Source organism: Trichomycterus rosablanca, chromosome 2 (genome assembly GCF_030014385.1).
Source record: "Trichomycterus rosablanca isolate fTriRos1 chromosome 2, fTriRos1.hap1, whole genome shotgun sequence".
Classification (NCBI taxonomy): domain Eukaryota; kingdom Metazoa; phylum Chordata; class Actinopteri; order Siluriformes; family Trichomycteridae; genus Trichomycterus; species Trichomycterus rosablanca.
In genome coordinates, this window is record NC_085989.1 from 45,255,256 (window position 1) to 45,278,704 (window position 23,449).

The window sequence follows — 23,449 nt, forward strand, 5'->3', positions numbered from 1 at the left end:
TATGCTGTATAACAGTAATTGCCATTATACATTATATAGTCAATATCGTTGTGGATGTTTGGGTGTGTGTGTGTGTGTGTGTGTGTGTGTGTGTGTATTGACAGTACATGTGTGTAATCACTACTGTGAATTATAGCTTAATGAAGCAGCCACAGTTCTACTGAAGTTCACGCTCAGTGTGGAACAAAACAAGCTGATGAGGGGCGAATCACAGTGGGAGTGTGTGAGATGTCTTTAAAGGAAAGTAAAAATACCCCAGATATTGTTATTGATGGAAATTGAAATGGGCTCCATTGATCTGTCGTGTCTGTTTGACGTGGCTTAACTGTGGAGATCAAGAGGAAGAAGTTAACGAAAAACCGCTCGGTGAGGCAGTAATTCAGGTCAAAGGTCAGGGGAAGGCAGTGTGGTGTGTGGGCCGCTGTATCTCAGCCTGTGGAAAACCCCTGCTGACCTTTCCTTGGGAGTCAGCCATAAAAACTAACATTCATGTTAAAGTGTGTGTGTGAGAGGGGAAGTCCAGTCTAAAGGCCACAGTGTAAAGAGGACAGGACAGCCAGCTTACAGATACAGATGGGTGACAAATTAAAGGAAAAAGCACCACACCAGATTCAGTGTGGATTGGTTTAGATGCTTCGCAACTCTGGAACTGTAATGGACAGATGGATCACCATTCTATTAAAAGTATTTTTGATAGCGGACATCTTTTGATCATGTATGTACAGTATGTATGTGTCTATCTATCTATCTATCTATCTATCTATCTATCTATCTATCTATCTATCTATCTATCTATCTATCTATCTATCTATCTATCTATCTATCTATCTATCTATCTATCTATCTATCTATGACATCTCATTCTTAATCCACAGGGTTTCATGTGATGTCGGCCCACCCTTTGCAGCTATAACAGGTTTAGGAGTGTTTTTATGGGAATTTTTAACCATTCCTCAGAAGCGCATTTGTGAGGTCAGACACTGATGTTGGACGAGAAGGCCTGGCTCACAGTCTCTGCTCTAATTCATCCCAAACGTGTTCTATCTTCCACACCAAACTCACTCATCCACGTCTTTATGGACCTTGCTTTGTGCACTGGTGCGCAGTCATGTTGGAACAGGAAGGGGCCATCCCCAAACTGTTCCCACAAAGTTAGGAGCATGAAATTGTCCAAAATCTCTTGGTATGCTGAAGCATTAAGCGTTCCTTTCACTGGAACTAAGGGGCCGAGCCAAGCTCCTAAAAAGCAACCCCACACCATAATCCCCCCTCCACCAAACTTTACACTCGGCACAATACAGTCAGACAAGTACCGTTCTCCTGGCAACCGCCAAACCCAGACTCATCCATCGGATTGCCAGACAGAGAAGCGTGATTTGTCACTCCAGAAAACACGTCTCCACTGCTCTAGAGTCCAGTGGTGGCGTGCTTTACACCACTGCATCCGACGCTTTGCATTGCTGCTCGACCATGGAAACCCATTCCATGAAGCTCTCTACACACTGTTCTTGAGCTAATCTGAAGGCCACATGAAGTTTGGAGGTCTGTAGCGATGACAGTTGACTGTGGAATATTTAGTAGAGAGGAAATTTTATGACTGAACTTGTTGCACAGGTGGCATCCTATCATGATACCACGCTGGAATTCACTGAGCTCCTGAGAGTGACCCATTCTTTCACAGATGTTTGTAGAAGCAGTCTGCATGCCTAGGTGCTTGGTTTTATACACCTGTGGCCATGGAAGTGATTGGAACACCTGAATTCAATGATTTGGATGGGTGAGTGAATAAGTGAATAAGGACATCATGGAAAATGCAAATAATAAAAAACACAGAGTTTCTTACATTTACTTTGACTTTCATTTGATTGCAGACAGGATGAACCTGAGATATTTCATGTTTATCTTTTCAACTTTTATACATTTTATTTATTAATAAACATCCATTCCTGCATTTCAGGCCTATAACCATGGCTGGATTACTGACCGGGCCAGTGGGGCCAGCGCCCAGGGGCCCTTGAGGTCAGGGGGCCCCGGGGGGGCCCTGGCCCAAAACATTTTGCGATGCCTATCAACATTTATGATACAATATATTTTTATTTCCGAGGGCCCTCCATTTTAAGGATCCTCTGACTATTAGGGACTTTGACCCCAGGGCCTCTTGGGGCCCCTAGCCATGCTTTTGGGCCCTAGCCATGCTTTTGGGGGCCCTAGCCATGCTTTTGGGCCCTAGCCATGCTTTTGGGCCCCTTATGAAAATGGATGAGGCGTTGTGGCACTGCTCTGACTTCGACTTCTGGCTATTAGGGGTCCTAGGAAAGAGGGGGGCATATTTTTAGAGGGCCCTGGTTATGAGAGCCCCTACCAGGGGGCCCTAGAGTAGAGCAGGGCATACCATTAGAGGGCCCTTGATCACGAGCCCTGCCCAGGGGCCCAGACTATCCTTAATCCGTCCTTGCCTATAACATGTTCCAAAAAAGTTGGGACAGTAAAGCATTTACCACTTTGTAATGCTGCCATTCCTTTGTTGGATCCTGCTTGTATATCCAGTCATGATTCTTTCACCTGTTACTAATTCACCTGCTAACTATTTACTAAAGAATTGAAGGTTAAGGGCCTTGCTCAATGGCCCAACAGCAGCAACCTGGCAGTGGTGGGGCTTGAACAAGCAACCTTTTGATTACTAGTCCAATACCTCAATCGCTAGTAACTGTGAGAACAACAGCCACTCATGTGAGAAGGCTTTTTACAAGACTTTGGAGTAGGTCTGTGTGAATTTGTGCCCAATTCAGTCAAAAGTATGTATGGCTGGGCACTGATGTTGGTCTCAGTTGATGTTCCAGTTCATTCCAAAACTGTTAAGTGGAGCTGAGGTCAGGACTCTGGAGTTTCTTTAAACCTTTGTGCACAGGGGCACAGTCGTGCTGGAATGGGAAAGGGCCTTCCCTAAACTGTTGGAAGCATATAAGTTTCTTTATATAACTAATTTATTACACCTGATGATGTGTCCCAATAGTATGTATTCCAATCACTGAGTCAAAGAATTACACCAGTCAAAGAAATGATTGAAATCCCCACATGCCTGATAAATCAACCCTAACTGTCTGCAGTTTGGAAAAACAAACGGAACATTCATGCTAATATGGAAAGACTGTGACTTTTGACCTCAGCAGACCTGTGGAGGGTTTGGTATGTTTGCCCTGGATGTTTGAAAGGGGCTTTTGGTGCATATTTGAAAGGTGATGTGTCTACATGAAAGGCGAATGGGGCTCATTACCCTTTTGTAGAGGGTGCGTGGGCCAATAACCAAACACCCACTCGTGCCTCTGCTCCGCCACCACCTCCGCTTTAACATTCCTGAACAGCCTGTCATTTCCCTCCGCGTGCTGCTTACAGAGCTGAGAACGGCGTGCCATAGAGAACCGTGCCAGCAACTGCACCCTCCCAACCGACGGGTGCACATTTACACCCTCCTGTTACTGCAGCTGTCTGTCCAAAAGTGCTCCAGTGTCAGAATTCTCCTTTTTACTTCTTCTAATCATTCATCTTCTTATTATTAATAGTAATGATAAAACACTGAATTAATAAGCAGCAGGATGATGGGATGTTACGCTAAGCTGCAGCAGAGATTGATTACCACATTACATGTTAGCACTACTACCAAATATATTTCCTGGAAAGTTCATGGTTATTTCAGCAGGACGATGCCAGACTTATTTATTTATTATTAGGATTTTAACATCATGTTTTACAACCCCATATCAGAAAAAGTTGGGACAGTATGGAAAATGTAAATAAAATAAAAAACACAGAGTTTCTTACATTTACTTTGACTTTTATTTGATTGCAGACAGGATGAACCTGAGATATTTCATGTTTTATCTGCTCAACTTCATTTCATTTATTAATAAACATCCACTCCTGCATTTTAGGTCTGCAACACATTCCAAAAAAAGTTGGGACAGTAAAGCATTTACGACTTTGTAATGTTGCCATTTCTTTTCACCACACTTAAAAGACGTTTTGGCACCGAGGAGACCAAGTGATTTAGTGTTTCAGCTTTTATTTTGTTTCGTTCTTCCTGCAAACAGGAACAGTACGGGGTCGTCATTGTTACTTTTTTTTTTTCAAAATTCTCTGTTGGGGACAGGTCAGAACTGCAGACAGGTCAGTCCAGTACCCGTACCCTCTTCTTCTGCAGCCATGCCTTTGTAATATGTGCATGTGGTTTTGCATTGTCTTGTTGAAAAATGCTGGACATTCCTGGAAAAGACGACGTCTTGAAGGCAGCACGTTGCTTTAAGATCTTAATGTACTTTTCTGCATTAATGTTGCCATCACAAAAGTGTAAATGACCTTTGCCAAGGGCACTGACACAGTCCCATACCATGACAGACCCTGGCTTTTGGACTTGTTGCTGATAACAGTCTGGATGGTCCTTTTCGTCTTTAGTACGAAACACACTGCGTCCATTTTTTATAAAAAAGACCTGAAATACTGATTCATCTGACCACAATACATGTTTCCACTGTGTGATGGTCCATGTTAGATGCCTCAGAGCCCGGAGAAGTAAATGCCACTTCTGGACATGGTTAACATAAGGCTTCTTTTTTGCACAGTAAAGTTTTAAGTGGCATTTGTGCATGTAACTCTGTATTGTAGAGCTTGACAAAGGTTTGCCAAAGTAATCCCTCACCCATGTGGTTATATCATCTATTGTTGAGTGGAGGTTCTTGATGCAGTGCCGTCTGAGGGATCGAAGATCACGGGCGTTCAGCTTAAGCTTGCACCCTTGGCCTTTACGCACTGAAATTCCTCCTGATTCCTTGAATCATTTAATGATATGATGCACTGTAGAGGGAGAAATATGCAAATCCCTTCCAATCTTTCTCTGAGGTTCATTGTTTTTAAACATTTTAATAATTTTCTCACACATTTGATGACAAACTCGAGATCCTCTGATCATCTTCGCTGAATGCTGATTTTGTACCAAACCATTATTACAATCACCTGTTGACAATCACCTGTTTGGAATCACACTTTCACCTCATTACTAGCCCTAAATTGCCCCCGTCCCAACTTTTTTTTTGGAATGTGTTGCAGACCTGAAATGCAGGAATGGAGGTATATTAATAAATTAAATGAAGTTGAGCAGACAGAACATGAAATATCTCAGCTTAATCCTGTCTGCAATTAAATAAAAGTCAAAGTAAATGTAAGAAACTCTGTGTTTTTATTTTATTTGCATTTTCCATACTGTCCCAACTTTCTGATTTGGGCTTGTACATTCCTCAAATGCAAACATGGCAGACCTTTTTGCTAAATAGCCAGGTTTTAATAAATTATGTGAACGTTTTTGTAGTAACTGCTAAACTCTTCGTGCTGCACCTTTAACTGATATCCTTCCAAAAGTGTCTCAATTATTCATGCAATTTACTGTAAAACCACAAGGCTGAGAGGGGACCGGTGTGGACATGTTAGTGTCTACTAATGTTACTGCACTTAACAAAGGGCTTATTAAAAAACTGATGAGAAAGCTGATGCACATTTCTTTTCACTACCTGTTGTTTATGGACTATTGCGTTCCCACCATGTTTATCTTCTGTTTCTCTCCAAGCCGGTTCTAAACCTGTACTGCAACATTGATCAGATCACATCAGATCAGACGTCCTGCTGAGATCTACCCTTTAAGTACTCAAGACTGGATCCTGTGGGCTTAAGGCTGTCACCAAAAACCAAAGCCGTTCTTGCTGATGTCATGGGAATCTGCGGTGATTACACCTACGTGGACATGAACTCAAAAACTCAGCTCTAGATTAGACTTTATCTCTGAAGGAACTTTAATGTTACGGTAAACCGCCGTGTTACGTTCACGATGCTGTTAATGTGTGTGGTTTTAAATTGTAATACTTTAAAATACTTTAAAATACTTTATCTGTATTTCTAATGAGTAATTAGTAATTTAAATGTAATTCTAATTTAGTTTGTCCTGTTTTCCACTGCCACTGTCACTCAGTGCTTGTTAATGAATAGAGTTTTATTTACACAGATACAGGCATGTTGGACCGGAAGGGTTTGCCCCAAACTAAAAGTGCATGGTTTATTTAATAGAACTGATTTTATACCGCTGTTTACAGCAGAAACACACAAGCTTAATAATTAGGAGGGATGTCCACGTACTTTTGACCCTGTGATGAATGTAGTGTATATATTTTTGCTGTTTTAGTATTTTCAGCGTTTGATCTTTAGAGAAAGAAGTATAAATACACACTGCATGCTGGGTAATGCTGGAAAAGGAAATGTGTATAAGGATGTATAAGTTAAGGGTCAGTAAACATGAGGACTTACTGTGTATATAAAGACTTTATTTAAAGGTAAATACACAAAACATTCATACAACCTTCATTAGCATTACATATACACTATATGGTACATATACACACCTCCAACTTTGCAGCAACAGTTTAGGGAAGGACCTTTTCTGTTCCAGCATGACTGTGTCACTCCTGTGCACAAAGCAAGATCTATGAAGACTTGAAGAAAAGCTCAGTTTAAAAGAAACAGAGACCTCAGTCCCACTAAACAGCTTTGGAATGAACTGGAACATCAACTGAGGCTTTCTCGACCAACATTAGTGCCCAGCCATCTATATGCTCTAATAGGCACAAATTTCCACAGATATATTTCCCCTCAGATTTGTGAAAAGCCTTCTCAGAAGAGTGTCTGTTGTTCTAGCTGAACAGATTACACAGAGGTCAGTCTATTTAAATATCGTTTGTTTTTAAATTGTGATGTCCAACAAGCTCATGGTCAGGTGTCCAAATACTTGTGGCCATATAGTGTATCTTTTATTTCTGTTCTTATATTTAAACCCAGGTTGCAGTGCTGTGAGGCAAATCTGATTTTCATCCTTCATTTTTCGAATGAATAAACTGAGATTATTGGTGGCGTCAAATCACTGAGTGACGTAGAAGAGTTATAATGCATTATTTAACTGTATCAGCTTCACATATTACTTTATCTGTGCACCAACGTTAGTGATATGATATCCACAAACTTACTGACTATGCTCATAACACTTAAAGCAGGCCATTATGAGACTGTGGAGGGAAAAGAGAGGAACTGAGAATATTTGGATGGAGTTTATGGGCACATATTTTATTTGTTTAGCAGAGTATCATTTCCTCTTTAAATGAAACCTATTATTATTATTATTATTAGTATGTTGATTATTATTATTATTATTATCATCATACAGTAGTATTATTATTATTACTACTACGTTGATTATTATTATTATTATTATTATTATTAATATTATTATTATAATAGTATTATTATTATTACTACTACGTTGATTATTATTATTATTATTATAGTATTATTATTATTATTGCTACTATGTTGATTATTATCATTATTATTATCATAGTATTATTATTATTACGTTGATTATTATTATTATTATTAACATAGTATTATTATTATTGTTATTATTATTACTATTGTGTTACTATTACTATTATGTTGATCATTATTGTTATTATTATTACTATTATGTTACTATTACTATTATGTTGATCATTATTGTTATTATTATTACTATTATGTTACTATTACTATTATGTTGATCATTATTGTTATTATTATTATCATAGTATTATTATTATTATTACTACTATGTTTATTATTATTATTATTATTGTTATTATTATTATCATATTATTATTATTATTAGTTGTATTATTATGTATCAGTTGTAGCCTAGTGGTTCAAGTACTGGACTAGTAATCTAAAGGTCGCTGGTTCAAGCCCCACCACTGCCAGGTTGCCATTGTTGGGCCCCTGAGCAAGGCCCTTAATCCTCAATTGCTCAGACAGAATACTGTAAGGGGCATTGGATAAAAGCATCTGCTAAATGCTGAAAACTCTATGTATTATTTTTATTATATTATTATTTATTTATTCTTTTTTTTAGTTTAGTCAAGGTTAGATGGTGAGCCTTTATTTGTCATATATACAGATACATGTACAGCTTATTTTGGAAGCTGGGGTCAGAGAGCAGGTGCAGCCTGGAGCCAAGAGGGTTAAGGGCCTTGCTCAAGGGCCCAACAGTAGCTGCATGACAGAGACAGGATTTGAGCCCACAACCTCTTAATTGGTAACCCACAGAATTTATATTTTAAACTGCAAGGTTTATATTGGGCTTCTGTTTGGATTACAGGACATGGTAAAAGTCTGAAATCTTAAAGATGAAGCTACACACACACACACACACACACACACACACACACACACACACACACACACACACACACACACACACACACACTGATCCTCTCTTGGCTGGAGAGAAACGAAACCGAGCGGCACGTGGGCTGCGTGGGCGGCGGGTTCTCGCGCAAACACTTCCCAGCTGTGACGTACAGGGCGCTTAAAATGCCCATAAAAGGACATGCTGTTTGACGTAGATAGGAAAGACCTAAACGCCCAAATGCTGACAGGTCGATCAATACTGGGGCGAGTCTGAGATTCACACAAACAGGCTGAACGAGGAAAAACCCAGAATTAAAAAAAAACAGCTAGTGGAAATAAGTTTAAACCAAAGTGGAAAACAAGAAGAGAATGTAAATCAGGTATTACATAACAACCGGAAGCTCCAGAAATGGTTCTGAAAGGAAAGGAAATAAAAACAGACCAGAACTGCAGGTGTATTTAAAATGTCTTTAATTAAATAAACACAAATAATAATAATAAAAAAAACATTGTAAACATAAGACATCTGTTAACGCGAATCAGGATCAACCCGAATCGAAAATAATTTACACATTATGCACATTTAGAAATGTCAGATATTATCAGATGTACTGACATCATAAAAGCTACTAAAACATACAAATCTCCCTTTGATCATAACAAAATACTAAAGAGTTAGACTAGGTGATACTGGCCTGGCATGTTCTCTCGGCCCACTTGTCTCTTCTTGAAAATAAAAATGCCAGGATAGGTTTTAAGAATGACCTTGTTTTGTTGTTTAAAGCTGCACTGTGTAACTTTTTAGATACTCGAGAGCTCTCTGGTGGAATTATATTCCAAGTTTGCAACGATAATCCAATTTTGCATGATTTACTGGATTATCTGTGGAAAGCAGGTCTACCCAGGTCTATCTATTTGCAAATTTTTCTTTCTATTTGCAATTTTTTCTCTATAAGCTAGTAGAGTGTTTATTCTTTCTACATAAATGGGTGCTACTGTAAGAACTGCAATTTCCCTCTGGGATCAATAAAGTATTCTGATTGTGATTGTGATTCTGATTCCGAAACCTGACCTCAACAATGCCAGTACTTTTGAATTCCAGCAAAAGTTACGAACTGCAGCTTTAATGTGCATTTTTGTGGCTACACAATAAACCTCACCAAAAAGAACCCTCTACACCACATCATGTAAACATTTGGAGAAATAATTTTGTGGCACTGAATAGCTTAAAGTAACATGCACTGAAGCAAACAATGGTTCATGCTACATTCTTTACATGGATGCTTTAAGGCATTTTGTGCCACAAAGAACCAACTAGAATCAGTCTAAAAAACTACCATGAATTCTGACATGTCCAAAAGTTACATACTGCAGCTTTAATGTGCACGTTTTCTGTGGCGCCTTTATGAACCAACGACATCATATCATGTAAACATTCGTGGAAATATGATTCTATGGCACCGACAGAATGGTTAAAGCAACATGCACTGAATCAAACCCATCTTGATCTTTAGAGTTCTCACAGTCTGTGTGTTTCTTCGTGGTCGCCCTGAATGAACGGCGCCCGGCGGCCGGACTCAGAGGTACCGTTCTGACCCTCAGGTCATTCAGTAGAACGTCAGCGTGTCCATTCACGAGCATGAATGTTCCAGTGTTTGTGATATTAGTGAATGTGTCTTCAGAAAGCCTCCATCTTGCTGGTCAGCACGAGCTGACAGCCGCTGCTAACGTGTCTCAGGACCTTCTGTTTGAGTTGCGCCACTTGGTCTCGGAGCAGAGACGCGGTGTTCGAGAGTCCCGCATTGTCCGACTTGAGCACCTTGACTCGGTCCTCCAGGCGGGAGATGCGCTCCAGCTTGCGCCGGCGGCACTTGGTGGCGGCGAGTCGGTTCCTCAGGCGCTTGCGCTCGGCCTTGATGCGCTCCTGCCTCTCCATGTCGATGGGAGACACGGGCGGCGAGCCGTCGCTGCTGTGCATGTCCGGGACGGTCTGTGGCTCCTCCTTGAGAGCGGAGAAGCGCTGGGCTGGGTGCGGAACAGCGGCTAGATGGTTCTGGTAGGCGTGCGCGCTGTGCGGCGGGAGGTAGCTGATCGTGGCGGACGGTAAGCTCGGTGTGGGGCAGTAAGCGCTGAGGGTGGTGTAGACCGGAGCCTCGGGCTGCAGGGCGGAGCCGAACGCCGAGCACGTCGTCACACCGCCGGCGCCAATCGACACGTTGGGAGGGGGTTGCTGGTGCATCTTGTGCAGGTCGTCCAGAGCTTTGACGAAACCCTCAGCGAAGCCCTCCTGTTCGTCCGTGATGGTCCGGCCATACATGTACTGACCAGGAGGAGTCGGGCTGGTCAGGACACCGTTGCTGTTCTGGATGATCAGCCTCTCCAGCTCTAGAGAGCTTGCTGCCAGCTTTAGAGAGCCGACGTCCGCCTGGGAAGCCTGGTACAGGTCCGACTTGAGGTTTCTGTAGGGCTCGCTCAGGCTCAAGCTCAGGCTCATGGGCTGCTGCTGCTGCTGCTGCTGCTGCTGCTGCTGGTGCTGCTTCTGGAGCTTGTAGTCATTAAGTCCGACATCTGTGTGTCCGAACAGGAAAGAGTCGTCATGGTAAAACGGCTGCTCCATTTTTGTGGACATATGATGCGTTGTCGGAGCTGACTGTTACCTGTCTCAGGTGTGCCGTTAATTCAAAGTCTGCAGTGATCAAGCTCGCTCAGGATCTTGTGCTGTTCTTAGGCTGTTCCACCCAAAAAATAGTAAACGTCCTTCTTATAAAAGCAGCTTTAGAAATAAGATCTGGTCCAAGGTGTCTTCCCGAATCTCTTCTAAATCAGTGCAGTGGATAAAGTCAGTGTGCGCTCCCTTACGAACCAGCGCTCATGTGGACTCGCTTACCGGCCGCTACTTTCGCTTTTATGCTGACAGCCACTGCCAGGACGCATCTGATTGGCTGGAAGCCGAACCCTCACGACACGACACGCCCACGACTACGACGCAGTCTGACGTAATTGCCAGGAACTTGAGGGACTGTAAACAAGCCCCTGGGCGAGACGAGGCAGAGCTCAGGCTCTATCAATAATGCACCCCGACTAGAAGTTTGGACACCCCTGCTCAAGTTTCATGGTTTGTGGGTTTACAACTTCTATACTGGAACATATATATAACACATTATATTATTAATAAAACATCACTAACGTTAAATGTGCCTCAAATTCAGCCAAACATCTTAAATTAAGCTATTTTCTTGAGCGTCTGGGTTCGATCCGGTCTGTGTGGATTCTCTTACAGTGTCTGTGTTGGTTTCTTCAGGATACTCTGGTTTCCGGACAGTAGTAGCCTAGTGGGTAGAGCTTTTGGGCTATCAATCAGAAGCTTGTCGGTTCAATTTCGGTTCTTTTATTCTTTCCTTCAGTTCTTTTATTCTTTCCTTCAGTTCTTTTATTCTTTTCTTTAGTTCTTTTATTCTTTCCTTCAGTTATTTTATTCTTTCCTTCAGTTCTTTTATTCTTTCCTTTAGTTCTTTTATTCTTTCCTTTAGTTCTTTTATTCTTTCCTTCAATTCTTTTATTCTTTTCTTTAGTTCTTTTATTCTTTCCTTCAGTTCTTTTATTCTTTCCTTCAGTTCTTTTATTCTTTCCTTTAGTTCTTTTATTCTTTCCTTTAGTTCTTTTATTCTTTCCTTCAATTCTTTTATTCTTTCCTTCAGTTCTTTTATTCTTTCCTTTAGTTCTTTTATTCTTTCCTTCAATTCTTTTATTCTTTCCTTTAGTTCTTTTATTCTTTCCTTCAGTTCTTTTATTCTTTCATTCAGTTCTTTTATTCTTTCCTTCAGTTCTTTTATTCTTTCCTTCAGTTCTTTTATTCTTTCATTCAGTTATTTTATTCTTTCCTTCAGTTCTTTTATTCTTTCCTTCAGTTATTTTATTCTTTCCTTCAGTTCTTTTATTCTTTCCTTCAGTTCTTTTATTCTTTCCTTTAGTTCTTTTATTCTTTCCTTTAATTATTTTATTCTTTTCTTTAGTTCTTTTATTCTTTCCTTCAGTTCTTTTATTCTTTCCTTCAGTTCTTTTATTCTTTTCTTTAGTTTTTTTATTCTTTTCTTTAGTTCTTTTATTCTTTCCTTTCGTTCTTTTATTCTTTCCTCCAGCTTCCCAAAAAGCCTGCATTAGGTGAACTGGCTGCTCAAAATTGCCTCTAGGTTTAAGTAGGTGTGTGACAAAATAGCCTCCTGTCCAGGATGTCGACCCACTGCAACCCTGATCAGGATTAAGCAGTTAGCAAATACTAATGACATATAAAATATAAGTCCATTTATATTTACATTTTCAGCATTTAGCAGATGCTTTCATCCAAAGCGACTTACATTATACAGACTAAGCAATTGAGAGTTAAGGGCCTTGCTCAAGGGCCCAACAGTGGCAACCTGGCAGTGGTAGGGTTTGAACCAGCAACCTTCTGCTTTAAAATTGTCAGTCGGGTCGAGTTGTTGGATAGTTCACACATAGCGATTAAGAGCCGAGTTGTGATCGCCGAGCGAACGCCGAGTTGCTCCCGAGCCGGAAAATCTAGCGCCGACCAGTCGCCGAGCCAAATCTGGGCAAAAATCGTGTAGTGTGAACTAGGCATAACAGGAGCAGCTAAAAGGAATAAATGTATTTATTTATTTATAAAACCATAGTTATATTTTTAAATAATATACATTTTTACTATTACCTTTCCAATATCCAATCTTACTTATATTGCTCTGCTGCTTGCACCACACCCACACTGGCCAAGGAAAGCCCTGTCGCCGCGTCAAGAAGGTGAATCCCCATCCCCCCTCCCCTCAGAAACTCTGGGTGGCGCATCAATGCGCAATAATACGCAAGCCCACCACTGCAGAGACGTAAGTTCTGGTTCTAGTTTACTCAAGAAACCAAAGACCCAGTCCATGCAGGTACACACCTCACACCCACTGTTGGCCTGCCCTAAATATTCACCTATAATGATTTTACTTGCATCTGAGTTGTATAGACAATACTGTTTCCTTTCATTTACATGTTTTGCCATGGCCTTTTCCTGGTCTGGGTCAAGGTGGGTCCAGATTTCCCAGATTCAGTGGGAACAATGTAGTAAGACACCCCGGACAGGACACCAAATCATCTCGGGGGCCTCAGCCATGCCCCCCTTAAACACAGTCAGTCATGAGTGTATGTAGACACCTGACTGGCTGATAGCACTGCTAGGGATTTGAATCCTGGATCTCGTAGATAGTGGGCTAGCATAATTTACCGCTGCACCACCAGAGCGCTTTAAGCAATACACGTAACGTTGTGAACTGTGTTCATGCTACGTCTGAGTATGGTGTGATACTGAACTTTACCGTTGCAAAGTCCAAAATGTGGACTTTATTTTACTGTGGTATTTTATCATGATGGCTCAGGAGGTAGTGTGGGTGCCAGAGGGCTCCAGTGCTCTCGGAACCTGGATACAATACTTGCTTTTGGTTACTGCCTGTGTAGGCTTTAGCATGTTCTCCGTGTATTCCATCCAGTTTAATTCCAGTTTTAAAAAATGTGAATGAGTTGGATTAGTAATAATGAACTGCTCCTAGATGTGAGTGTGAGGGACTATATATATATATACATATATATATATATATATATATATGGGTCTGGTGTAGGCTCTGGACCCACAAGGACTCTGACCAGAAGTATTCTATAATTCACTCTCACCAGTCTGACCAGTGTTATTGCTATATGAAACCAGCAGACTAATAAGAATAAATAAAAACACTGAGGTTTATTAGTAGTGCTGAATCAGCACAGTTAGAGTCTCTGCTGTGTGTGTGTGTGTGTGTGTGTGTGTGTGTGGTGAAGCAGCGTTGTTGTTATGGACACGTTCAGCGCCGTTTTCCTGCCGGAAGCCCGACATTCCATATATGGGCATAGTGACGTCAGAGTTCCTGTTCGTGGGAAAAAGCGGGAAGCCCAGCCCATTTCCCCTCTGAGGAGAGCCACAGTTACACTGAGCTCTATTCACTCACAATATACACAGGAATATCACTCTAATATCACATTTATATCACATTCATCTCAGCAACTCTTATTATAAAATTACATTTCCATGGTTCCCTGATTTTGGGTGACCATATTTTGGTTTTCAAAATAGAGGACAATTGGCAGGATGGCAGCATGGGCCAGACGGACACCTCCGAAAGATGGCAATGTGTATAAAGTAGGGTTTTAATATATGGCAGATGCATCAATAACTATGCAGCTATGTTACTGAGCTTTAATACATAAACAGCTATTCTTTAACAAGACAACTAACAAATGCATTTATGGTCAAATCATTACTTTTAATTCAGCGTTTAGCTCTAAATAATAACAACAACAAATAAAATAGTTCATCAGTGAAGCTATTTCGACAGAATGTGGTGCTATCACAGCGTTGACAATAACCTCTATCTTAGTATGTGCATCGGGAAATGTTAACACTTTCAGAATCACTGAACGACTTTCTAACAAGGCAGTAGTGGTGTGCAATGCTGTAAAATTTGGTATCGATCCGATACCAAGTAAATACAGGGCCAGTATCGCCGATACCGATACAATACCGATACTTTTTAATAATTAAGGTAGATGCATCATCAAATTGCTAAATCTGAATGAATTTTCATGAACTTTTAAGTGTATTAGTGTAATACATACTTTTTTTGTAAGTAGCTGCTCTCAGTAGGGTTGTAAATAAATTCAGTTGTTCAAAGTGGTCCGATTTCTGGTTTCTGGTGCTTTACTTTCTCACAACGTTACCATCATGGCGTATCACCACAAAGTGGCTAACTCTTAACTCATATATACCAGATAGTTGTGTTTGCTGGGTGAATAAATTTGTAAATTTTTAATAGTGACTGAATACGTGTCCTTGTTCATTTAAAATAAAAAAATCTATTTTTTTCGAATTCGAATTTGTTTACATTCATAAGCACAAGGTCAAAAGAAAAGAGCTCTCATTCACCAAAACACAAACACACGGAAGTCTCACTGCATGCTCCGATTCATTTATGTAGGGTGCGCAAAGTGCATAAGGTGCATCTGTACTTTATGTACGTATTATTTCCATAAAATTGACTTTGCAAAGCAAAGTGTTCAAAAACTTAAAATTTTCCAATGCCTACCAATGTATTGATGTCTGTTAGGATTTTAACAACATAACAACGTGATGGTACCACAACAAAACACAGCAGAGCAGGAGGGGAGGAGCACGGTGTGCATGTAAGATGTGCAAGAGAAAGGTGAAATCAGCGCAAAAACACACAAAGAATAGCACACACAGACTACAAAAGCGAATCCCGGACATTTTTGATGATTTTGAATTTTTTTAGGTCCAAAAGAGAGGACATGTCCGGGAAAAAGAGGACGTATGGTCACTCTACCTGATTAGATCCACTTAGTGTGTACTACACTTCTCTTTTTCACATCACGACCTTCGCCATCCCAGATTTGATCTATCGCGGGTCGGTATAAGAAATAAAATGAAGAGTTTTGCAGAATTATGGCTTGTGAAGGCTAAAGGATAACAGTGCTGAATGTAGCGGAGGAAAAGTAAAACTAAAGTATCAATCCCATCACACTAGTATTGATCCGATACCAATACCAACGTTGGTATCGATAATATCGATATTCGGATCAATCCGCCCACCACTACAAGGCAGGTGTCAGGGGCGTAACTACCGGGGGGGCAGGTGCACTGGGGCCCAGGGCTGGGGGGGCCCTTTACGACATGAACTCAACCCCCAACCGCACTACCTTCCCGTTGGCTGCATTCGCTGGGTCATTATTATTATACTGTACTACAATATTGTAGCGGCGATATGTGAGTGAAATTCAGCCAATCAGAATGCAGCACCGGTTTATACACGTGCGTTCGGACGTTCTGCGGTTAGTTAGTTTACTACGAGACTAGCCGTATGGCCTCAGCATTGAAGTTCGGGTGAGTGTTGTAACGCTCATTGAAGTCCTGACTAAACAGTTAAAGTGAACTCAACCTTGTCGTGTGCCTTTATTCCCACACCTCCAACACCGCACACAGCAAAAGACGTGTAGCATCCCCAGCACTCGCAATGACTAGGTGAGCCGAGCCTCTACAGTAGCAAGTTGCTAATGCTAAGTAAAATATTAAAATAACTTAAAGACAATGAAATATCAGAATACATGTATTCAAAATATACAGTGAATCCACAGCAATGGATTTTCGGAATCTGTGTAACCTGCTTAACATTACTAGACCAATATATATATATATATATATATATATATATATATATATGAAATTTGTTGAGGGGAGCCCAAATTTTTTTTGCACTGGGGCCCATGAGCTCCTAGTTACGCCACTGGCAGGTGTGCAGTCCACTGATCTGTAGCTGTTGTGATGCTTTGTGGTGTAAAATGCAAAAACTCCCTCTGCAGCAGTAACAGCATCTTCTGTTTTACCCATCTCACAAAATAGTTCATTTACCTGACAAACTCTCTTTAGCTCATGTCTTTAGCTGCAGTTTTGTGTTTATCTAAACTACCATCATTAATGAACGCTGACACATACATGTCGTGTGTGAATTCGCATTTTTAAGAAGTGTGAGAAGGCTGGACCTAAAGAGAAAGGTGAAATCAGCGCAAAAACACACAAAGAATAGCACACACAGACTACAAAAGCGAATCCTGGACATTTTTGATGATTTTGAATTTTTTTAGGTCCAAAAGAGAGGACATGTCCGGGAAAAAGAGGACGTATGGTCACTCTACCTGATTAGATCCACTTAGTGTGTACTACACTTCTCTTTTTCACATCACGACCTTCGCCATCCCAGATTTGATCTATTGCGGGTCGGTATAAGAAATAAAATGAAGAGTTTTGCAGAATTATGGCTTGTGAAGGCTAAAGGATAACAAAAATGGTTATAAACTCAGAAATCCTTGTTTCTACGCTCACTGTTTATTTTATCAGCTCCACTTACCATATGTAGAAGCACTTTGTAGTTCTACAATTACTGACTGTAGTCCATCTGTTTCTCTGCATGCTTTGTTAGCCCCCTTTCATGCTGTTCTTCAATGGTCAGGACTCTCCCAGGACCACCAGAGTAGGTATTATTTGGGTGGTAAATCATTCATCATTCATGGTGGTGGTGTGTTAGTGTGTGTTGTGCTGGTATAAGTTGATCAGACACAGCAGCGCTGCTGGAGTTTTTAAATACTGTGTCCGCTCACTGTCCACTCTATTTGACACTCCTACCTAGTTGGTCCACCTTGTAGATGTACAGTCAGAGGCGATCGCTCATCTATTGCTGCTGTTTGAGTTGGTCATCTTCTAGAACTCATCAGTGCTCACAGGACGCTGCCCACGGGGCACTGTTGGCTGGATATTTTTGGATATCATTATACACCAGAAGTAACGTAACATAACGTAACTTATAATTGCATCAGTGGACCAAGTACCTAGTGCTTTGGTTTTTTTTGTTGTTGAATTTTAAAGAGAGAATCAGGGGTGGCAAGTACACAGGAGCACAGCAATTAGGATCCATCTGTGGGGCTTTGCTCAAAAAGGTACCATCACATCCCTTTGGATGCAGCTTACCCCTTAATGGATGTTATAGTGTGACACCCAAGGGGTGCCGCAGCATTGACTAAATACCTCAGAAAAAAGAAAGCCAGCCAACAAAGCTGGTACATAAAAATCTTTGCTAGCTTCAACAAATTAACACTAATGAGGGGCAGAGACTGTCTGATTAAAGGAAACACCACTGTCAGTCATCTGCAACTCCATGCATCCTGCCAGCCATAATGGCAATTCTGGTGGGCATGATTCTGTAGCCAGCTACAGTTTTCTTGTGTTTTCATACAACTTCACTATGTGCAGATATATTATGTTTGTCTAATGATCTGAAATTATTACGTAGGACAAATATGGGGGTACAATCTTTTTCTCAATGCTGTCTGTATTAAAACTATGTTACTTTGTTAACTGCTGCTTTATTAATTGAATAGTACTTTACCAGTTCACCTACTGTCAGGTGAAATCCATCCACCATGCCAGCATTACGGACAATACAAAAGGAAAATGTGAACTGAATTATTCCACATATATCACATAGCCAAAAGTATATGGACACTTGGCTATAAGCTTGATAGGTATTCGATTCCAAAACAACTGACATTAATATATAATAATCTTCTTGCGCAGCTTTTAATATGATTTGGAGTACAGGGGCACAGTCATGCTGAAACAGGAAAGAGGCTTCCCCAAACTGTTGGCACATTTTATACACATGATCTTGTGGTAAATATGAAGAAGAAAAAGTATAGGTGCAGTTGTAGGTCAGACATTACGGTAATTGACTATTAATTGGAAGGTTGCTGGTTCAGGCTCTACCTCTGCCAGGTTGTCACTAATGGGCCCTTGAGCAAGGCCCTTAGCCCTCAATTGTTTGGATTGTATTTGGTCACAGTTGCAAGTTGCTTTGGACAAAAAAGTGCTATAACTGTAGAAGTTTTAATTATTTAGTCCTAAAAAAATAAAAAGCTTTTGACATTTGACCAAACTATTGATTTAGGTCAGAGCTGATAAATTACACCCATCCTATATCTTATTTCCTAAAAAAAAAAGAACAATAGGGTATATCTAAAGGTTCTCAGAGTCAACCTCTGTCTAAACATGATCAAGTATGTTTGTTATTGAAATAGTTTGTGACTCATCTGGCACCCTGAACTGCTTATCATTGGGGTTATTTATCATTCTGGGTTCAGCCTGTCAGACATATTTTCCAACTGGGACGTTGGTTTCTCCAAGGCACATGTATCATATAGGAAAAAGTTAAAATGGTCCGGAGAGCCAAGACACCTGGATGCTAACATGTGTTTACTTGTCTGCTGTATCAGCCATGTGTGAACAGCGCTGCTTCCTGAAATAGCTCACTGTGCCTTTACGACCTCAGTACATACGAATCATATCACTGATTAAAGCTCTGTAAGTGGTGAGATCATTTAGAAGGTGTGCTCGAGACTGAGACATGTGACAAACTGCAATAAATAAGTGGAGAAACATAAAAGAGGCTTCCAGACAGGTGTACTGCACAACAGAATCAAGCAGTTCATAACAATGTGGCACGTATAGTAATCAACATACCCAGCTGACCATGATTTTGGATGAGGAGGATTACCAAAAAAAAAAGATCTGAGTGACTTTGAAGGAGGGTTCACTAAGGGTGACAATATTTTGTTTTTCAAAAAAGAGGACACTTGGTAGGATGGCAGTATGGGCCAGACGGACACCTGCACTGGGTGGAAGGTTTGGTGTCGGTGGTTGGATTGCCAAAGTAATTTCATGTAATGGCAATGTGTATAAAGTAGGATTTTAAATATTTGACATAACTATATAATTGAACTTTATTAAATAAACTCTATCTTAGTACATACACTTGGAAATGTGTCAGATCAAGAATCTGTGATTTGTTAAATCTATTAACCCTTTATTTAACTGATAAAAGTATAAAGAAATGACTTACAAGGTTGCTGAACAACATTGTATTGACTGTATTTTATAAATATAAATACATTTTGAATGTGATGCCTGCAACAAACTTAAAAAAGTTGGGACTTTAATGGGAGGATCTACCAAAGGCTCAGTCTGCAAGCAAAGAAGGGTCAAGGTTCAACACTTTGTGTGAAACTTCAGTTTAAAAAGAACACTTCTCATTGCAAGATTGCAAATAATTGAGGTCTTTAACCATCTACTGTACATAATATTGTGAAAGAATTCAGGGAATCTGGAGAAATCTCAGTCTGTGTGAGGGCAGTGGTAGCTCTATGGTTAAGGCACTGGATTAGTGATCAGAAGATCGCTGGTGGTCCAAGGTGCCACTGTTTAGTTCCTGAGCAAGGTCTTTATAACAATCAATTGCTTGCAGTGTATTCAGTAACAAGTGTTAGTCGCTTTGGATAAAAGCGTCTGCTAAATGCTGTTAATGTAATGTACTGTGATACATACAAGATGATACTTCGGTAAACCGTTGTTACTTAACACAGTCTACCGCTTCCTAGAAAATGCAACCTGAAACTCTATCATGCAAAGAGAAAGGTGTACATCAATTCTATGGAGATGTACAGTTCAACCACAATTCTGTTTAGCTTGATTTAGGGAAAAACTGACATCAAGTTTTCATCAAAGATAAAAAGGACAATCCAGACTGTTATCTGACTGCTATCCTTTTTTCTTTAAAAAACTATACATTTTTTTCAAATTGAAAAGCTTCAATCTCTTCAATCTCACCTTACTTGTATGGGCACAGAGTAGTAACACAATCACTGTAGTCACAATCAATAACAAGAAAGTAGGAGGCCAGCAACACATTAAAATTGTGTGTTTTTGCAAATAAACCCCACATTTGTTTTGTAATAATGCTCTAAAACACTGTTGATTGGGTGTACTGGACCAGAGCTTGTGTGTATTTAATGTTTTGGCCATATCGGGGCCAAGGACACTCTGCTGTTTACAGCCAGTGTGCGGTACGTGTCCAGTGTGTCGTACATGCAGTTTTGTAAGTACACTTCAGTTACTTTGTTCTGGTAAACATGACATTTGTGCTATCTCCAAATGTACTATTTTTAATGGTGTACATTTCTATTTTCATTTATTTATTTTGTCACACGCTTTAATTCAAAGCAACTTTATTCACCCTGAATTACATATCTCTTTAAAGAAAACATGGAAATAAAATTGTACACCATTGGCAAGATAAAGTTGATACGACATACTGGAAATTCTTATTTTCAACAGAATCGTCCGTCTGAGCTGACGTTCTTCAACAGAATTGTACACAATGCAGGCATCTCAAGCATTTCCACTTATACACAAGTCCTGTTGTTTCTCTTCATGCTTTCAATGCTTCCATTGTTTCACACAGGTGACTACATAACTGAAGGAAATATTTTTATCAGTCCTAGTTCACCAGTGGCGATGTGTGTGTGCATGTGTGGTGTGTGTTTGTGTGTGTGGGTGTGTGTGGATGTGTTATCTGATTGTCTTGGCAAAAAGCTGATATTTTTGAAATCCAGTATGAACCTCAGTTACCTGCATGAGGATCTGAGGAATATTTGCCTCCAGGTGTTGGACGCTTACCGTAAATGTGTGTGTGTGTGTGTGTGTGTGTGTGTGTGTGCGCGCGCGCATATCCAGAGTTAAAGGCTATTGAAGCGGCCACTATGTGGGAGTTCAGCTCGGTTGCATACCCAAAAGAGACACGGTGAGATCAAAGTGCTGAGCTACTGTGAAAAACTACCAGATACAGAAAACTTATCCTGACAAACATTACAAGGGCAAAAGTATGTAGACGCCACTTCTAACTGTTAGGTTTAGCTAATGCAGCCAACATGTGCATACAATCAGAACCCAGTACCATGTAAATAGTAATAATAAAAACTATTTTAAAAACATGACATTGGAAATCAACTCTCCAACAAGTAATTTTGCCACAGCATCTGTAAGAATGTTACTAATAAATATTGAAAATGTCTAGGCGGGACAACAGCTCAGCTGAAAAGCCAGACAATCTTACATGACAGGACTGACTAGTACTGAGCTGCAAGTTATCTGTCTGGAAGCAACATCAATGCAGCACCATAAATGCTCATATACTTATAGACTGGATTTCCATGGCTAAGCTCTGAAAGCTCCACATGTATCTGTGTTTATCTGGATTTTCTTTACTGTTTCACTTGTAAACTTGTGTTACACCTCGAGGTTCTGAGAAATAGTGAGAATCAGCTTTCAGAGAGTTTAAAACATTTATTGTTAAAAAAGCTTAACATTATTTCATGTAACTAAAAGTACAACACAGAAACACTAAACTTCTCTTAATTAGTACTTAATAATCTCTTAATTATTCGTATGACAGGTCGCTTTTACTGCATCATATCAGTACTATTTGTCTCATTGGAGGAGCTTTATAAAGGGTCAGCTGCAAACCGGGCCAGAGTTTAATCAGGTGAACTTTAAGTGGCATGGCAAGCGCAAAAATTGCGAGTGCAACGTGGCAAAATAGCGCAGTGAACGCCGCTTAAGAAGGCGCAGCGGCAAGATAAATGGCACCACTGCACTCCATAGGAAACACTCTCTGGTACCCCTTTTCCACCGATGCGGATCCGGCTCCGTTCCGTTCCGGTTTCCAAACTTGATTTTGAACTGGTTTTGCGTGTTTCCACCGGAAAAAAGAGGTTCCAGACAGCGAACTAGGGTTCTAATATGGCACCACAGAATACTTGGTTTTCCAGCGCGAACCGTGACGTCATCTGTGGGCGTGTCACAGTGTAGAGGTTTGGAGTGGACGCTTTCACATGAGACATTATAACATTATATAGAATTTAAACCACTTTCAGCTTTTAAAGTTCACCTGATTAAATTTTAATCCAGTTTGCCGCTGATATTTGCTGATATTTTCAAAGAGATGAACTGTGTGATATGACGTGGTAAAAGTGACACAGACAGTATAAACGCTTAACGTGAAAAATAAAGTGTAACGTGGCTTGTTGTACTAAAACAATTAACAATTTAACAAACGATTAATTTTGGCAGTAAAGAGTGTTTATAACCTGTAATAACGGAGAGAGATTGAGTGTTAGTGTCGTACTTTTACGTTACGCTTTATTTAGGTAAAGCTTTTTGCGGATTCAGAACCCCGAGCTACATAAACACCACACGTGAAGTTAATCCAGCTAAACACAGATACATGTGGAGCTTTTAGACTGGTTTGATGGTTATTTCACACAGATGGATGTTCGTGTCGTGGAACTTTATTGATGTTTTATCGCTCAAGCCGAGCGCTGAGCAAATCGGCTATCTGCGCCGAGGGTCGCTTGAGAGCGGAGCGCAAAACGCTTCTCACGTCAATGAACTAAAGAAATCAACAACTGAGACAAACACGTCTACGTCTTCTTATCAGCAATAGTTGAGTGATGCTTTAAAACAAACATCTGTAACAACAGCACAAATGCTCGCACATAACCTACACGATCCGCCATCATGTTACTACTCTTTACTTTCATTGTGTAATGCCCACCGTTGATGACGCATGCTTGGTTCCCAAACAATTGGTCAAAACGCGGGTCTCTGGTCTCTACAAAACACCAAGGTTCGAAGAAACCTGAACAGAACCGGTTTAAGAACCATGGTTCT

General features: G+C 40.4%; 1 protein-coding gene across 1 annotated transcript; it reads right to left on the reverse strand.

The window, feature by feature from the left end:
• Window positions 1–8,707: 8,707 nt before the first annotated feature.
• Window positions 8,708–11,141, reverse strand: junbb (JunB proto-oncogene, AP-1 transcription factor subunit b). The gene has a single exon (XM_063016337.1). The coding sequence runs from the start codon at window positions 10,880–10,882 to the stop codon at window positions 9,932–9,934; it is 951 nt and encodes a 316-aa protein (XP_062872407.1). The 5' UTR covers window positions 10,883–11,141; the 3' UTR covers window positions 8,708–9,931.
• Between the last annotated feature and the right edge of the window lie 12,308 nt (window positions 11,142–23,449).

Coding starts and splice junctions, on each gene's coding strand:
- junbb (XM_063016337.1), bottom strand. CDS start 10,882: ATGTCCACAAAAATGGAGCAGCCGTTTTACCATGACGACTCTTTCCTG.